Source organism: Suncus etruscus, chromosome 4, assembly GCF_024139225.1.
Source record: "Suncus etruscus isolate mSunEtr1 chromosome 4, mSunEtr1.pri.cur, whole genome shotgun sequence".
Lineage (NCBI taxonomy): Eukaryota > Metazoa > Chordata > Mammalia > Eulipotyphla > Soricidae > Suncus > Suncus etruscus.
The window spans coordinates 65,551,682-65,567,101 of NC_064851.1; the positions used below are offsets into that span (position 1 = coordinate 65,551,682).

A 15,420-nucleotide genomic window follows, 5' to 3' on the forward strand; every position below is an offset into this window, starting at 1 on the left:
GGTTTGATCTCCCTGCTTTCCATATGGTCCCCCAAGCCACGAGCTATTTCTGAGCCCATAGCCATAAGTAACCCCTGAGTATTATAGGATGTGGCACAAAAAGAAAAAAATGTGAGGCTGGCACATAAGGGGGAAATTTTCCAGTTTCTAGGCAAGGTGAGGTTAAAAACGTTGCTAAATAAAAGCTTCCAGGAATAGATTGTCACATCTAGAATACTAAGCAATATGGTTGTTAGCACTGTAAAAGGAGTCTACACCATGGATCATTGTCAACCCTTGTCTGGAGCATCCAGATTCATTTCCTGAAAGCAAACTGACAATATGAATATTATGATATAATAGTAAACTAGCTTGAATTGGAAAAATAAATTGCAAAAACATACTCAATAAAAGGGGACTGTAGCAAATGTCTACGATATGTGGTTGCCTATTTCAACTGTGTCTCTGGACATAAATATTAGATCACAATAGCAGGCATAATAATAAAAAATGGATAGATTATTTTGTCAAGACATTACCATGTTGAAAATTGTATTTGGAGTCTAATATGACGTAGCACTGAAATGTAAAACTAAGGCAACTAACCTCTATCTCCAAGAACCACTGTGGACAAAGATGCTAAAGAGGTACTATAGACATATTAAAATTTAGAAACAAAAATATTCTTATAGTGAGCACTGTATTGGGAGTCCCTGGCTTCCAAACTCATTTTGCACCTGTTTCTTTGGATAAAAGCATTAGAGCATTGATATAGACCTCTATAAAGAGCAGTGTATTGAACACCTGTTCAATCTACACAGCTGCATTTGTTGTTGCAGGTTTCTTTGAAGTATAAAAAAGAATAAAGGTTTTGTGTTTCTCCTCTTCCATTAAATTTTTTTCCTTCTCCTCACTATACCTGGCACCTTGAGATATCAACCAATTAGACCATTGTATTTCTTTTGTTTTGTTTTGTTTTGGTTTGGGGCCACACCCATTGACACTCAGGGATTACTGCTGGCTATGAGCTCAGAAATTGCTCCTGGCTTGGGGGGGACCATTTGGGACACCAGAGGATAGAACTGAGGTTCATCCTAGGCTAGTGCTTGTGAGGCAGAAGCTTTACCTCTAGCGCCACTTTTTCAGCCCCACCATTGTATTTCTTAATTTCTAAATACCACATATAAGTAATATCATCTGTATTTATCCTTCCTCTGGCTTACTTTATTTCAAATACCCTGATCATCTTCTTAATGTTAATTCAAAGTCACAGTAGTTGAATAAGCTCTACTTTCTGTGGTATTATTCATTTTTTAAATGTTTCTGAATTTTATTTTTCATTGTGGTAAAAAGTTGAGTTACTAAAAAGTTATTGAGTATAATTAACCTGTGATTGTTATCCACATTTTAAGATTTGATATCAAAGTTTTAATGGAATCAGAAATATAATGAGCTGGCTGAGGAGATAGTGTAAAGGTTATGGTACAGCCTTACATGAGTGATTCTGAACAATCTCTCAGACAATCTGGTTCCCCCAGTATTGATGGATGCAGTTTTGCAGTCCTTCCAAGCTTGGTAGGATGACCTGACCATTTTCTCATACTGCACCCTTAAACTGTTGCATTAAATTTAGGCAACCTGAGTAAAAACATGGAAGCCCTCTCACCTAAAACACAAATATTAAAAAAACAAACAACACTTCGAGCATGTGTCCTATTTATATTAATAATGTGTTGACATTTTCATTATAGTCTGAATATCTCTTTAAGTAAAAATATTGTTTTTTTTTTACTTTAAACTGATAAAATTCATCTGTGAAAAGTCCCTGGATTTGTATTTTATTTTGTATATAGACTTTTAATCTAAATTCCTCTGGTAGTTACCAAACTATTTAAAAATTTTTATTTCTTCTGTCAATTTTAGGTTTTCTTCTCTTTTTTTATATTTTTTTGATATTTACATGGAAATGCAGTCATGAAAAATTGTTGATTAGAGTGTTATGAGGATACTCATCATGTATTTTCTTAAAATAGTATCATTAACTTAAGTTTATCACATAATTACAGTTCTGTATTAAGTAAGTAGGGGACTAAATGTTTTCCAAAAGAAACGCCTCAAGGAGGGGTGAGTGCAGTTTAAGAAATAATATACTAGCAACTACCAAAACAATGTTATAAGTGAGAGAAGTAGATACCCTGTTTCATATACAAGCAGAGGCTGTGGGAGTAGAGAGATGGGGGAAATTGGTGGTGAAAATGTTGCACTGGTGAAGGGAGGTGTTCTTTTTGTGACTGAAACCCAACTACAGTTGTTTGTATCATGGTGCTTAAATAAAAGATATTATTAAAAATTTTAAAAAAGAAATGTGTATATTTCAAAATAGTCTCACTTATCTATTAGTTTTAAGAAAACTAAAGACATTAAAAAACAAAAGAAACAATACTGAATATTTTTAAATACTTTAAGTGTGATTGATAATCTAGTATAATATTATACTAGATCTAAGTGCCACAAATATTGATTATGCATATATAATCTTTGTGAAATGCTTAAATGGTCATGTGAAATAATCATCTGTCAAAATTTCATAATACTACCTTAACAAACAGTTCTACTTTTCTTATAATTCTTAAGATTTACTTTCAACAATTTTAAGTGGACAATACATTATTAATTATAGTTATCTAGCTATATCTAACTATATTTATCTAACTAGTTATCATTCTCTCTACAATGTCCCAGCCTCCAGATATTTCTGGTAACAATCTGTTTTATCTTTTTTCTTCTTCTTTTTAAATTCAGGAATTCAGTTCAGTGAGGCTTTTTGTTTTGTTGTTTTTCTGAGGGTTTTTAATTGAGTAGAATATGGTATTTATCATTTGTCTTTTTTTTTTTTTTTTTTTTTTTTTTTTTTGCTTTTTGGACTACATCCTGTGATGCTCAGGTTTGTTTGTTTGTTTGTTTGTTTTACTCCTAGCTATGCTCTCAGAAATAATCGCTCCTACCTAGGCGGGGGGTGGGGTGGGGGGGGACCATATGGAAATCAAGTATCAAACCAAGGTCAGTCCTGGATCAGCCACATGCAAGGCAAGCACCCTACTGCTGTGCTATTTTGCTCAGGCCCCTTGTCATTTTTTATTTAACTCATTTAATTAACACAGTGCCTTTAAAGGCCATGCTAATATAAGCAGCAGTATTTCATTATTTTTTATAAATGAGTAATAGTCCACTGTTTATCTCATATTTCATTTATTCACTCATCTATTGATTGACATAAATTATACAATATCATCTCTAATTAAAGTACTGTTGCTAAAAGCAGCATAGTCTTCTCTTTTTCTCACATAAAGACAGTTATAGAATTGCTGAATCAAACAAGAAATTTATTTGCAATTATTTTGTAAAACCTACATACTATTATTCATGGTGTTAATCAATTTACTTCCTCATCATAATACCAAAACCCTTTTTATCAGAGACTTACCAACACATATTACATACTTTTTTTTTTTTTGAAGTAAAAACAAGCTTTATTCAAAGGTGCTGAGGGAAGAGAGAAATAAGATAAGAGAGGGAGAGAGTAATGCTCTCAAGAGAGCCTGGACTTCCAAAGAGGGAGAGAGACCAGTTCATAATCCAGCATGAAAGTAGAAAAGTCCATATATCAAGAGGGAAGATACAGGCAAGGGGACCATGTTTATGGTCCCAGGGCACACAGTGCCTATTTCCTACAATTTTTAATTATAGTAATTCAAACAAATGTGAAGATTAGAAATAAATCCCACTATGGATTTGACTTTAAATAGCCTTCTTAAACTGTGGTACATATACACAATGGAATATTATGCAACTGTCAGAAGATATGAAGTCATGAAATTTTCCTATACATGATGTACATGGAACTAGTATGCTGAATGAAATAAGTCAGAGGGAGAGAGATAGACATGGAATAGTCTCACTCATCTCTGTTTTTTTTTTAATATTTTTTATTTGACCAAAGTGGATTACAAATCTTTCACAGTAATATTTCAGGTACATAGTGACATTGAATCAGGGGCATTCGCACGAACAGTGTTGTCCTCCCTCCATTCCTGTTCCCAGCATGCATCCAATATACTCTTGGTGTGACCCCCCCCCCCACCTAGCAGCTCGAATAAATGGTCTCCTCTGTGTCTAGCTTGTAGATTGTGTATAGATTCTGTTGTCGCTGGCTTTGGATTTGGTGTTTAAGTCTGATCATTTTTTTTTATTTCTACTCTGTTTGGTCTTGGTACCATCCATTATTTCCCCCTCAATTTATGAGGCAGAACAAGATGATTCAAGTTATGTGGTTCTGTTTGAAGGAGAAAAAAGAAAAAATGGGGGGCAAAAATCAAACAAACTAACAACTGGGAGGAATCCATCTAGAGGTTATAAATATTAATTTAAGAGAAGAGAGAGAAAGGAAGCAAAACATAACAAAATACAAAAAAAACTGAAGAAAACAAAAACAAAAAGTCAAACAACAACAAAAACTAACAAAAATCACCACAGCAATAAAAGACAACAACCAAACAACAACCATGATCATGAAATAAAAACAAAACTAAAAATAAATTGTGCTTTTTTTTTTTGCATAGGCACAGTAAATATTGGGGAGATTAGAAAGGGAATTCTCTTGGCCTAAGACATTCAGGGTCTCTCCCCTTGAAGCATTATGTCATGGAATAACTACAGGCTCCATACATGCTCTTTTACTCTCCTCCAGGTCTTTTTGTGGTGTCTGGAAACTTTCCACTCAGTAGTGGATGATAAAATTAGGCCATTGTCGCTAGAGATCTGGGTATTTGCACAGGTCATAGGATGGAGCCTACAATGGAGTCTTTCTCTATAGTTTTAGAAGTTCTGTTCCATCATTGTTGTTTTAAGCAGTCTTCTGTAGTTGGTGGTATAAGACATTGAAATAATTTTCAGAGATTAGGGCCTAAGGACTGGCTCAAGATATGAACCTCACCACAAAGAGTTGTGAGTGCAGTTAGAGAAATAACTAAGCTGAGAACTATTTTAACAATGTCATTGAGTGAGGGATGTAGAAAACCTCTCTTGAATACAGGTTGGGGGTGGGAGAGGGAGAGAGCAGATAGGGTCATTAGTAATGGGAAAGTTGCACTGGTGAGGGGGGTGTTCTTTTTATTACTGAAACCCAACTACAATCATATTTGTAATCAATGTGTTTAAATAAAGATATTATCAAAAAAAATAAATAGCCTTATTTTTGATGCTGAGCATCTTCCCATGCATATTTGTCTTTCTCTGTGTCTTTTTTTTTTACTTTTGGAAGTGTGGGAATCTACTTATATAGATTGCCCATTTCTTCAATCACAATAATTGATATTAGGTTTAGTTTGGCTTGATATTTTGCTCTTAAGTTGAATAATCTTATAGCTTTGATATTAACTCTAAAGATAAGTTTATACCTTTTCTTAATTTTATGATCTATCTTTTTATTTATGTATTTAGTTATTTTTTTATTATTATTATTATTATTATTATTATTATTATTATTTTGTTTGTTTGGGGGGTCACACCCGGCAGTGCTCAGGGGTTACTTCTGGCTCCAACCTCAGAAATCGCTCCTGGCAGGTTCAGGGAACCATATGGGATGCCAGAACTCGAACCACCATTCTTCTGCATGCAAGGCAAAGGCCCTACCTCCATGCTATCTCTCCACCCCTCTATCTTTTTATTTTTATGGGCTTTTAATAAGTTTAATTTCATCCCACTTGCTTATTTTTGCCTTTGGTCTCAAATCTCAAAAATTATTAAAACTGGGGTGGAGAGATAGCATGGAGGTAAGGTGTTTGCTTTTCATGCAGGAGGTCATCGGTTCGAATCCCGGCATCCCATATGGTCCCCCGTGCCTGCCAGGAGCAATTTCTGAGCGCGGAGCCAGGAAAAAACCCTGAGCATTGCCGGGTGTGACCCAAAAACCACACACACAAAAAAAGAATTATTAAAACTAATATCCAGTACATTACACCTATGTTTCCCTTTACAAGTTTAATAACATGTTCAAAAATAAGTCAAGATGAGAGATTTGAGCATTTGATTTCTTATATGACAAGTACACAAAACTGTTAGTTTAGACAAGTATTTCTCATGGCTGTGATTACAAATGTTTGGCTCCAGAATACTGAATGTTTCTTATTTCAAATTATTACATAGAAATATACTTTATCTTCTTACAAAAATCATTTGCAAACTATATTATTATGTTATATAATAATTAAGTTGTGAATATAAAAGAGGAGTTTTGATATAAATAGGACATTTTATGCCAGTGAAGTCACAAATGGTAAGAAACCTATTGATGAGAACTACTACATAGAAAAATATGATTTTTTTAAAAAAAATAATGCATCTTGTGCATGCGCCTGAGTACCTAAGAACTCTGAGATGTATAGGACATCTCAGATATATAGATGTATAGGTGTTTCCATGTCTAACACAAGAACTATTCTTCAACTACTGTGCCAGGAGCTATTCACCAGGTAGGCTGCCCAATTTAGAAAATATATTTCATAAAAGTAGCTATTCCTCTGATGATTAAAATTCTCCTAAAAAGAATCACAATTCTAGATGTCATTTAGAACAATCAAAATTCATGCAAATATGCGAAAATATTAACATTAACAGGGGTTCAGAAAAAGCTTATTCAAAACCTATGTATGACAGAACAAAGAAGTACAGCTATAGTAAAAAAAAAAAAAGAACTAGAACAAGATATGAAAACTGATCATAAAGATTATAAGGATAATTTGTAATTTTATGGTAAAATTTAATAAATTAACTGTTTTTACATGTAAACAAAGAAATTGATTTTTTTTGGTTTGTTTTTAAGCTACACCCAGTGACATTCTGTGTTTACTCCTGGCTATGTGCTCAGAAATCGCTCCTGGCTTGGGGGACCATATGGGATGCCAGGGATCAAACTGTGCATGTTCTGTCCTAGGCTAGCACACACAAGGCAGATGACTTATCGCTTGCACAACTGCTCCTCCCCAAGAAATCGATATTTTTTCTCTTTTTGTTTTCTTTCTTTCTTCTTTCTTTCTTTCTTCTTCTTTCTTTTTTCTTTCTTTCTTTCTTTCTTTCTTTTTTCTTTCTTTCTTCTTTCTTTCTTTCTTTCTTTCTTCTTTCTTTCTTTCTTTCTTTCTTTCTTTCTTTCTTTCTTTCTTTCTTTCTTTCTTTCTTTCTTTCTTCTTTCTTTCTTTCTTTCTCTCTCTCTTTCTCTCTCTCTCTCTCTCTCCTCTCTCCCTCTCTCTCCCTCCCTCCCTCCCTCCTCCCTCCCTCCCTCCCCCCTTTCTTTCTTTCTCTTTCTTTCTTTCTTTCTTTCTTTCTTTCTTTCTTTCTTTCTTTCTTTCTTTTCTTCTTCTTTTTTCTTTCTTCTTCTTTCTCTCTCTCCTTTCTTTCTCTCCTTCTTCCTTCCTTCCTTTCTTCTTTCTTTCCTTCCTTCCTTCTTTCTTTCTTTCTTTCTTTCTTTCTTTCTTATTCTTTCTTTCTTTCTTTCTTTTTCTTTCTTTCTTTCTTTCTTTTTCTTTCTTTCTTTCTTTCTTTCTTTTCCTTCCTTCCTTCCTTCCTTCCTTCATTCCTTCCTTCCTTCCTTCATTCCTTCCTTCCTTCCTTCCTTCCTTCCTTCCTTCCTTCCTTCCTTCCTTCCTTCCTTTCTTTCGCTAATTTTTATTTTGACCAAAGTGAATTACAATTCTTTCACAGTAATATTTTAGGTACATAGTAACATTGAATCAGGGGCATTCCCACCACCAATGTTGTCTTTCCTCCTCCCCTGTTCCCAGCATGCACCCTATATCCCACTCCTTTGCCCTCCCCCCCCCCCCCGGCTGTCAGTATAAGTGGTCTCTTCTGTGTCTAGCTTGTTGTAGATAGAATATCAATTCTGTTGTAGTTGTCTTTGGATTTGGTGTTTTAGTCTGATCATTTTTTATTTCTACTCAATGTTCATATGACTGTTTGGTCTTGGTGCCCTGCATTATTTCCTTTCTCTTCAATTTGTGAGGCAGAACAAGATGGCTCAAGTTATGTGGTTCTGTTTAAAGGAAAGAAAAAAAGAAAAGAAAAGGGGGGTAATCAAACAAGCAAAAGATGAGAGGAGACCTTCTAGGGGCTATAAATATCAGTTTAAGAAAAGAAAAGGAAAAAGGGAGGAAAACACAACAATACAAAAAAAAATCAAACAAAAACAAACAAAACCCCAAAAGCACCACAGCAATAAAGACAAAATCAAATAATAACCACACGTCCGAAGTAAAGACAAAACAAAGCACACACACACACACACACACACACACACAAAACCAACAGCAACAACAATTACAAAAAAATATTAATTTGTGCTACTTTTTTTTGCATAGGCACAGTAAAAATTGGGGAGATTAGAAAGGGAATTCCCTTGGCCTAAGAGATACAGGTTTCTCTGCCCTTGAAGAATACTGTCATGGGTATAATTACAGGCTCCCTACATGCTCTTTTACTCTCCCCTAGGTCCTTTTGTGATGCCTGGAAACTTTCCGCTCAGTCGTGGATGATAAAATCAGGCCTCTGTGGCTAGCGATCTTGGTATTTGCACAGGTCATGGGGTGGAGTTTTTCCTTACGGTTCTAGAAGTTCTGTTCCATCACTGTTTTTTTTAACCCGTCTTCTGCAGTTGGTGGTCTTGGTTTTTGCACCAATCTGAGGACAAAACCTAGGATAGAATCTATTATTATATTTCCAGACGTTCTTCTCAGTTGCAGTTGTCTCAGTCAGATCTCTGGAATTAGAGATCTTGGTTGTTGTATATCGTAGGCTAAATCCTAGACTAGGGTCTTTTTTATTGGTCCAAGGATATGTTCTGCCCAGTCATGGTGGTCACAGTCTTTTGTAGTTAATGATCTTGGCTCTTGCACAGATCAAAGGATGATGTGTCTTCTGATTTCATCTTATCCTTAGGTGGTGAGGTAAGACAACCTGCTCTTAGACCAAGTTGTTGTCATTTTCTTGTTGTTAGGTGTCATATCAAGACTGGTGCATGTTGGTGTCAGAGCAGTATTAAGGATTTCCCAGAGGGAGTTTGGTTGCTGGAGCTGTTGCAAAGGCTTTTGTCTATTCTATTTCTGAGTTCTAGGTTTCAGGTTTGGATGATCGCTGTCTAATCACATGGAGTCTAAGTTGGGACCAAATGACATATGCTCAAGGTGGGAGTGCCCTGTATTGTAAAATGTATGAGTTTCTATCCCTAGTAGATAAGAGGTTGTTTCTATATGTAAAACTTCCCCTTTTTTCATATGCCTTTGCAAAAGGAAATGGTGCTATGTTATATTGCTGGTGCATTTGGGGGTGAGAGTGTTGGGTTCCATCATCTCTGTGCCCTGGTTTTGACCTGAGCTTTAATCCCAGGTAAGACTTTTTCTTGTAGGTTTTTGTACCCAGCAGAACCAAAACACCAAAACAGGTAAAGTTAAGGAAGAGAAGAAAACAACAAGACATATATATACATATATATATATATATTCACATATATATCAAGGCCAAAAAATAAATAAAAATGAGTGAAAAAAGTAATTAAGGGAACAAAGTGTTGCAGGAGACTACCTTACATTTGGAGATAAACAGGTTAAGAGGTAGTATTATATAGATCTTAAATGATAAAGGAAATGAAGTTTTCCTATTGTCTTTTGGAATATTCTTGTGGGGGGTGGAATCCAGGGCTCATTTTCATCACACCCCCTGGTCTTGTTTAGTATGGGAAATGATTTGTGGCAGAAAGTACTCGGGTAGAGTTCTTGTACTGGGGTCCTTCTGGAGCTGAATCTGGTATCAAGCAACAATCCACATTTGGAGGTGGTGAGAAGGAGGTCCACAGAGCATGAGTCAACAGGAGTGTTGGTTGTAGTTTCTTGCTGGAGGGGCAAGATATGGGGCTGAGTGGATGTCCCTTCACTTGGGAATTGGTTGATGGCTTATTGGGCAGGAGGTCTGTCTTGATACTTAATGGCTTAAGAACTGAGGGTAATAAACGTTAATAAGGTGGGATATTGAAATGGGGTTGGGGAGTGAAGGGATAGTAGGATACAAAATCGATTTCTTAAGATGACATCTACACCTGGTAGAGATGTAGTAAACATTATTAAAATGATAATCAAAGATTGAGAAAATTGCATAAACTTAGTTGATAAAGTAGTGAAAGAGTTTGAGGGAATTGGCAAGAATTAAAAAAATGTTTACTGTGGATTGGATGGGGACTAAGAAAATGGTCAAGACCCTTTTTCTTGCATGCAGGTTACCCTGGTTTATTTACCAACAGGGCAAATTGTTCCACAATCACCACCCTTTAGTAAAAAGCAAGGGTTATTCCTGAATATGAGAGATGCAGTCCAGAAACAAAAAGAAGTTGAATTATGTGTAAAATACTATTAATTAATTACATGGTACAGAGAAAACATTCATGAAAAGAATTTATCAACGTTGAAATTTTCATTGTTGTCTTATCTCAACAAATTGCCAAGTAACCTTAATTTTCAGCAAAGTTTGAATCAGCAACCATTAACATAGGATTAAAACTTTCCACTAACAAAATCATTGTAAATGTAGGCTCAAATAATGGTTAGCATTTTTAGCAATAGTTTTCTTTCCTTTCCTTTTAAGATATGCACTTCGTGGTCTTTACTTCCAAGCCATTATATCTAATATTTAATCCATTATATTATAAAACTATTAAAATATTTCTATATTTGTATGATGGGTGGTGCTGAGAGTGCAGGACATGCACTTTATCACTAAAACATTTCTCTGGCCTCAGTAAAATATAAATGGCAGATATATACATTATTTCAACATAACATTACTGCATGTTATGTTGGCTTAAGGTTAGTTTAATATAGAATTCACATGCACTAACAAACCAAAACTTAATGTGAATATTTTGTTGTAATATTCACTTTAATGTAGCGATATAGAACCAATCTACAATATCTGTGAAGTAGGCCTATATAGTTCAAGATCTTGTTTTTCTGTTGTTGGTTGTTTGGGGGCATTTAGAGGTTACATCTGGCTCTGGGCTAAGAAATCACTCTTGGAAGGCTTGGGGGACCATATGAGATGCTGTGGATTGAACCAGGATCAGTCCAGGGTAGGCCAGGTGCAAAGCAAATAACCTACCACTGTGCTATTGCCTGGCCCTAGTTCATGATCTTTTAGCCCAAATGTACCCAGGCAAAAAGATTTTCAAGACTTCTCCTAAACTCTAGTAAGTATTGTACTCTTCTTCGTATGTCTTTCCTTTTACTTTTAAATCAGTCTCATCTTTCTTTATAGTAAGCATAACAGTTTAATTTAAACATGTTACTTGAAAAAAATTTCCTGTCCTGCAGTTTCTTACTCTCTTTTCTACTAGTTGCCTAAGAACTCTTTCTGATTTTAGTGGAATATGCATCATTTATATGTTCATAAGACTTTTCAGACTTTTTACTCTCTTTGATTGCATTAATGTTTACATATTTGAATAATAGACTATGAAAATGAGGATTGAATTTTTCAACCTATTTTTCTCATTTAAAAATATGGTTAGTAAATGTTTTTATTATTACTTTATTTCAAATCATAGTCACTATTAACAAAGTAAATATTTGAGAGAATCTAGACATATTAAGAAGAGTGAGTTCAAATATCACTAAGTATGTGTTTGAAAAATATTTTATAGGTCAAATTATATTTTCAATAATTCTATAAATGAAAAATTATAAGATGGGTTTATTAAATTACTGTATTTTCCCTACATACACAATTTAATGATGTTACTTCTTTTTTAAAAAAATAGCTGAAATAGTAACTTTGTTTTTTAAAAATAAGAAGAAAAGTTCAGGGAAATAATACTTGGCTTAAGGCAGTTGTCATGTTTGTGGCTGACACCAGTTTGATCTCCAGAACCTCCTGGTCTCCCAAACACAATCAGGAATGATCTCTGAGTACAAAACGTCTAATTGAATTAGTTAGCATCTGAGCATTTTCATCTCTGCCTCACAAAAGAGAATATTTATATGACTAAAGTATAGTCCACTTTGTTTAAATAAGTATATTAATTGACATATATATAGATATCAGATGTGTACATAAAACAACTATTAATTTAGATATTCAACTGATATGTTTAGTTATCTGATATAGCCACAAATAAATATAGATATTATAGTTTTAATAAAAGTACTCTAAGGTTTGAAATATTAGCAATTTTGTGATCCCTTTTGCTATTTCTACATTTTATGTTATACTAAAAAACCTCACAAAATAAAAGTAGGCTAGGAATTCTCAAATCATGAGAGACTATCATTTATGTTGCTACTATATTCTTCTAAAAGTAAATATTAAAAATAAAAATGGAATTTTTATATTTAGTCATAGCAATAAATGCATAAAACTCAGTTCACTGTTGAGACAAATACATAATTCTTCTAAATGTGAATAAAGCTTAAATTTTAATACCATTCAAAGAACAAGATCTATCTTCCTACTGTTTTAAACCATCTGTAGCTTTTGTACTCACTCTGAAAAGACATTTCTGTGAAAATAATCAAATGGGGAACTTGATGTTCTTTGCAGATAATTTTGGAATGTCCATTGGGAACTTTCTTGTTTAGGTTTTTTTTTATTTTATTTTTCCTGGGAAAATACACACTAGTTTCAACTCTTAGGGCTTTTATTTGTTTTTTAGTAAAGTACAATATAACTAAACTCCTCTATACAGAGTTTATGCAATATATATTTAGCAAGACACTGTTAGAAAACCTCATCAATAAAATAAGTCAAAAGTATAAAGCAACATTTAAATATAGTAAAAATGATATTAAAGTAACATTAAAAGTAATATTAAAGGAAGCAGACTATCACAATAACTATTTTTTTGCTAAAATTTTAACATTTCTTAAGTAGATAATTAGAAAATATAGAGAAGTCGACATATTCCAATAAATCCAGAAATTACAAATCTCATTTTCCAAGAAAACAAGAGGCACTTCTTTCAGAAATAACAATAAACATAGTCAATGCTAAATAAATATCTTTTAAATCCACTTTTTTTCTTTAGTGGTCTTCTTAAACCTATCAAATGGTTAAAATTCTTATTCTATTATTGGCTTTTTATTTTGTATTAGTCTATATTCTTTTTTTTTGTTTTTTTTTTTTGGGGGGGGGTCACACCCGGCGGTGCTCAGGGGTTACTCCTGGCTGTCTGCTCAGAAATAGCTCCTGGCAGGCACGGGGGACCATATGGGACACCGGGATTTGAACCATCCACCTTTGGTCCTGGATCGGCTGCTTGCAAGGCAAACGCCGCTGTGTATCTCTCCGGGCCCTAGTCTATATTCTTAAAAGTGCTGCTGTTATTAATATTTCTAATAAATGGAAGATTAGCCACAAACTGAAGCCTATAACTGTTTTCTACTGCTTGATATAGTTTTATTTATTCATCCCTATGTGGGCATTTGCTCATCAATAGTCACAAGGACCAATAATTTGAATTGAGTGCTACATTCAAAGGATTTTGACTTGGCCACCATATTATAGGTCTCTTCAGTGGCCCATCAGAGAAATGGATAGTCAGGCTGAAACTAGATATTTTGGAATCTAGAACACAGAAGTGGAGGTTAAAGGAGTGGAGGATAAAATAAGAAAAATGTCCCAAAGCAAGAAAATATGATACAAGAAGATACAAGAAGAACAACAAATGTGCAGTATCCAAACTCCCTAGAAAGTTGAGAAATATGTGGCTTAAAATGGCAATATATTTATTTGGTTATTAATTTCTGCTTCCATTAGAATTAAAAAGACTACATTTATTTCTGCCTTCATCATAAAGTGATGATAGTAGTGAAAGTTATATTAAAGTTTTGTATTTATATCATAGAGGTGAAATGCCATACATCAAATTAACATTGAAGTTCATATTAGCAGATGCTGAATACAAAAGGTTTTTCACAATCTAACTGCTGATGTATGTTGTTACTTAAACACAAACTGCCAAGATGAGAAAGCAGCTTTTTCTAGATCAATAAGATCTTTTCCTGAATTGGTGGGGTTTTTGCTTAAAAAATCTTTGAAGGTCTTGATTTATATTTTGACTTCAAAATTATCATATACATAATGAACTTTCTTATTTATAGGATTAAACAAAATGACAACCCCTCAATTTTATTGTCAATACTGCACAGCGTCTCTTCTTGGAAAGAAGTATGTACTAAAGGACAACAATCCATACTGTGTTTCCTGCTTTGAGCGTATCTTTAGTAACTGCTGTGAAGAGTGCAGAGAGTCAATTGAACCAAACTCCAAGGTAAATTAGCACCTCTATTCACAAAATTCTTACCTAGAAATAGCAGCTATATGGCTTGAAATGTTCATTTTAACAAAGATTATTCTCTCTGGTTTTATTATTGAATAAAATAATTTTCAAAGTAAAAAAAGACTATGCACTATGTTTAGATAAATGTTGCATTGGTGAAGGGTTTAGGACTAAAACAAACATGCTTGTAATCAGGGTGCTTAAATAAAGATTTAAATAAAAAAGAATACCACCATGTATGCCCCAAAATGTGAAGTTAGTTCATTCTTTATGAAATAACAATAATATAATTATATAAGTGATGTAATGATTCAGAAATGTTTTCTAACTTCAAATTAGTCCTATTTCTGCTAAACCAATTACATTCCATAATTCTCAAATACAGATTATTCCTCTGTGCACATTATCAAGTGTGTGTGCATGTATATGCATGTGTCTGTATGTCTATTTGTCTTTAGGTAGATTATGTAAAATTTTTGCTTAATTAAACCTCTAACTGTATTATGATATTGCAGCCTACAATTAAAAATAATGTCCATGAAAACCTTTTCTTGTAAGTTATAAAAGCAAAATAAAATGAGAAGAAAGAGGAGATAGGTAATTTATTTTTCTTCTGCTTTTAGTAACCAACCAAGAAAGCCCCAGGTGCTATTTTTTAACTATCCCACAGAATCTCCTCTTTTTTTTGGGTAATAGTGTTAATAACATCTTTCCCTCTAGCTACCAGACAACTTACTGGTACTGAAGTCTCAGTAGTGTTCAGTTGTGTTTTCTAAAATGGCCTATTTTGTGGCAAACACATTTAATTAACTTTTATTTATTGTCTCAAAGGATCTTTGCTACAAAGGCCGACACTGGCATGAAAGCTGTTTCAATTGTGCCAAGTGCAATCACTCTTTGGTGGAAAAGCCTTTTGCTGCCAAGGATGAGCGCCTGCTGTGTTCAGAGTGTTATTCTAATGAGTGCTCCTCCAAGTGCTTCCATTGCAAGAAGACCATCATGCCTGGTAATATTATAAGGGAGTTGCAGTATCTAACTAAAGCAGATATGATTCAAATTTAAGCTATAGC

At 34.1% G+C, this 15,420-nt stretch overlaps 1 protein-coding gene across 1 annotated transcript in view; it reads left to right on the forward strand.

Annotated features, from left to right (window-relative positions):
* The window catches only part of FHL5 (four and a half LIM domains 5), a 49,230-nt gene that overhangs the window by 20,226 nt on the left and 13,584 nt on the right, over positions 1-15,420 (forward strand). Inside the window, exons 2-3 of the mRNA XM_049771343.1 lie at positions 14,172-14,341; positions 15,182-15,356. Coding sequence (XP_049627300.1) covers positions 14,183-14,341; positions 15,182-15,356 — 334 coding nt within the window. The 5' untranslated portion in view covers positions 14,172-14,182. The remainder of the gene's footprint in view (positions 1-14,171; positions 14,342-15,181; positions 15,357-15,420) is intronic.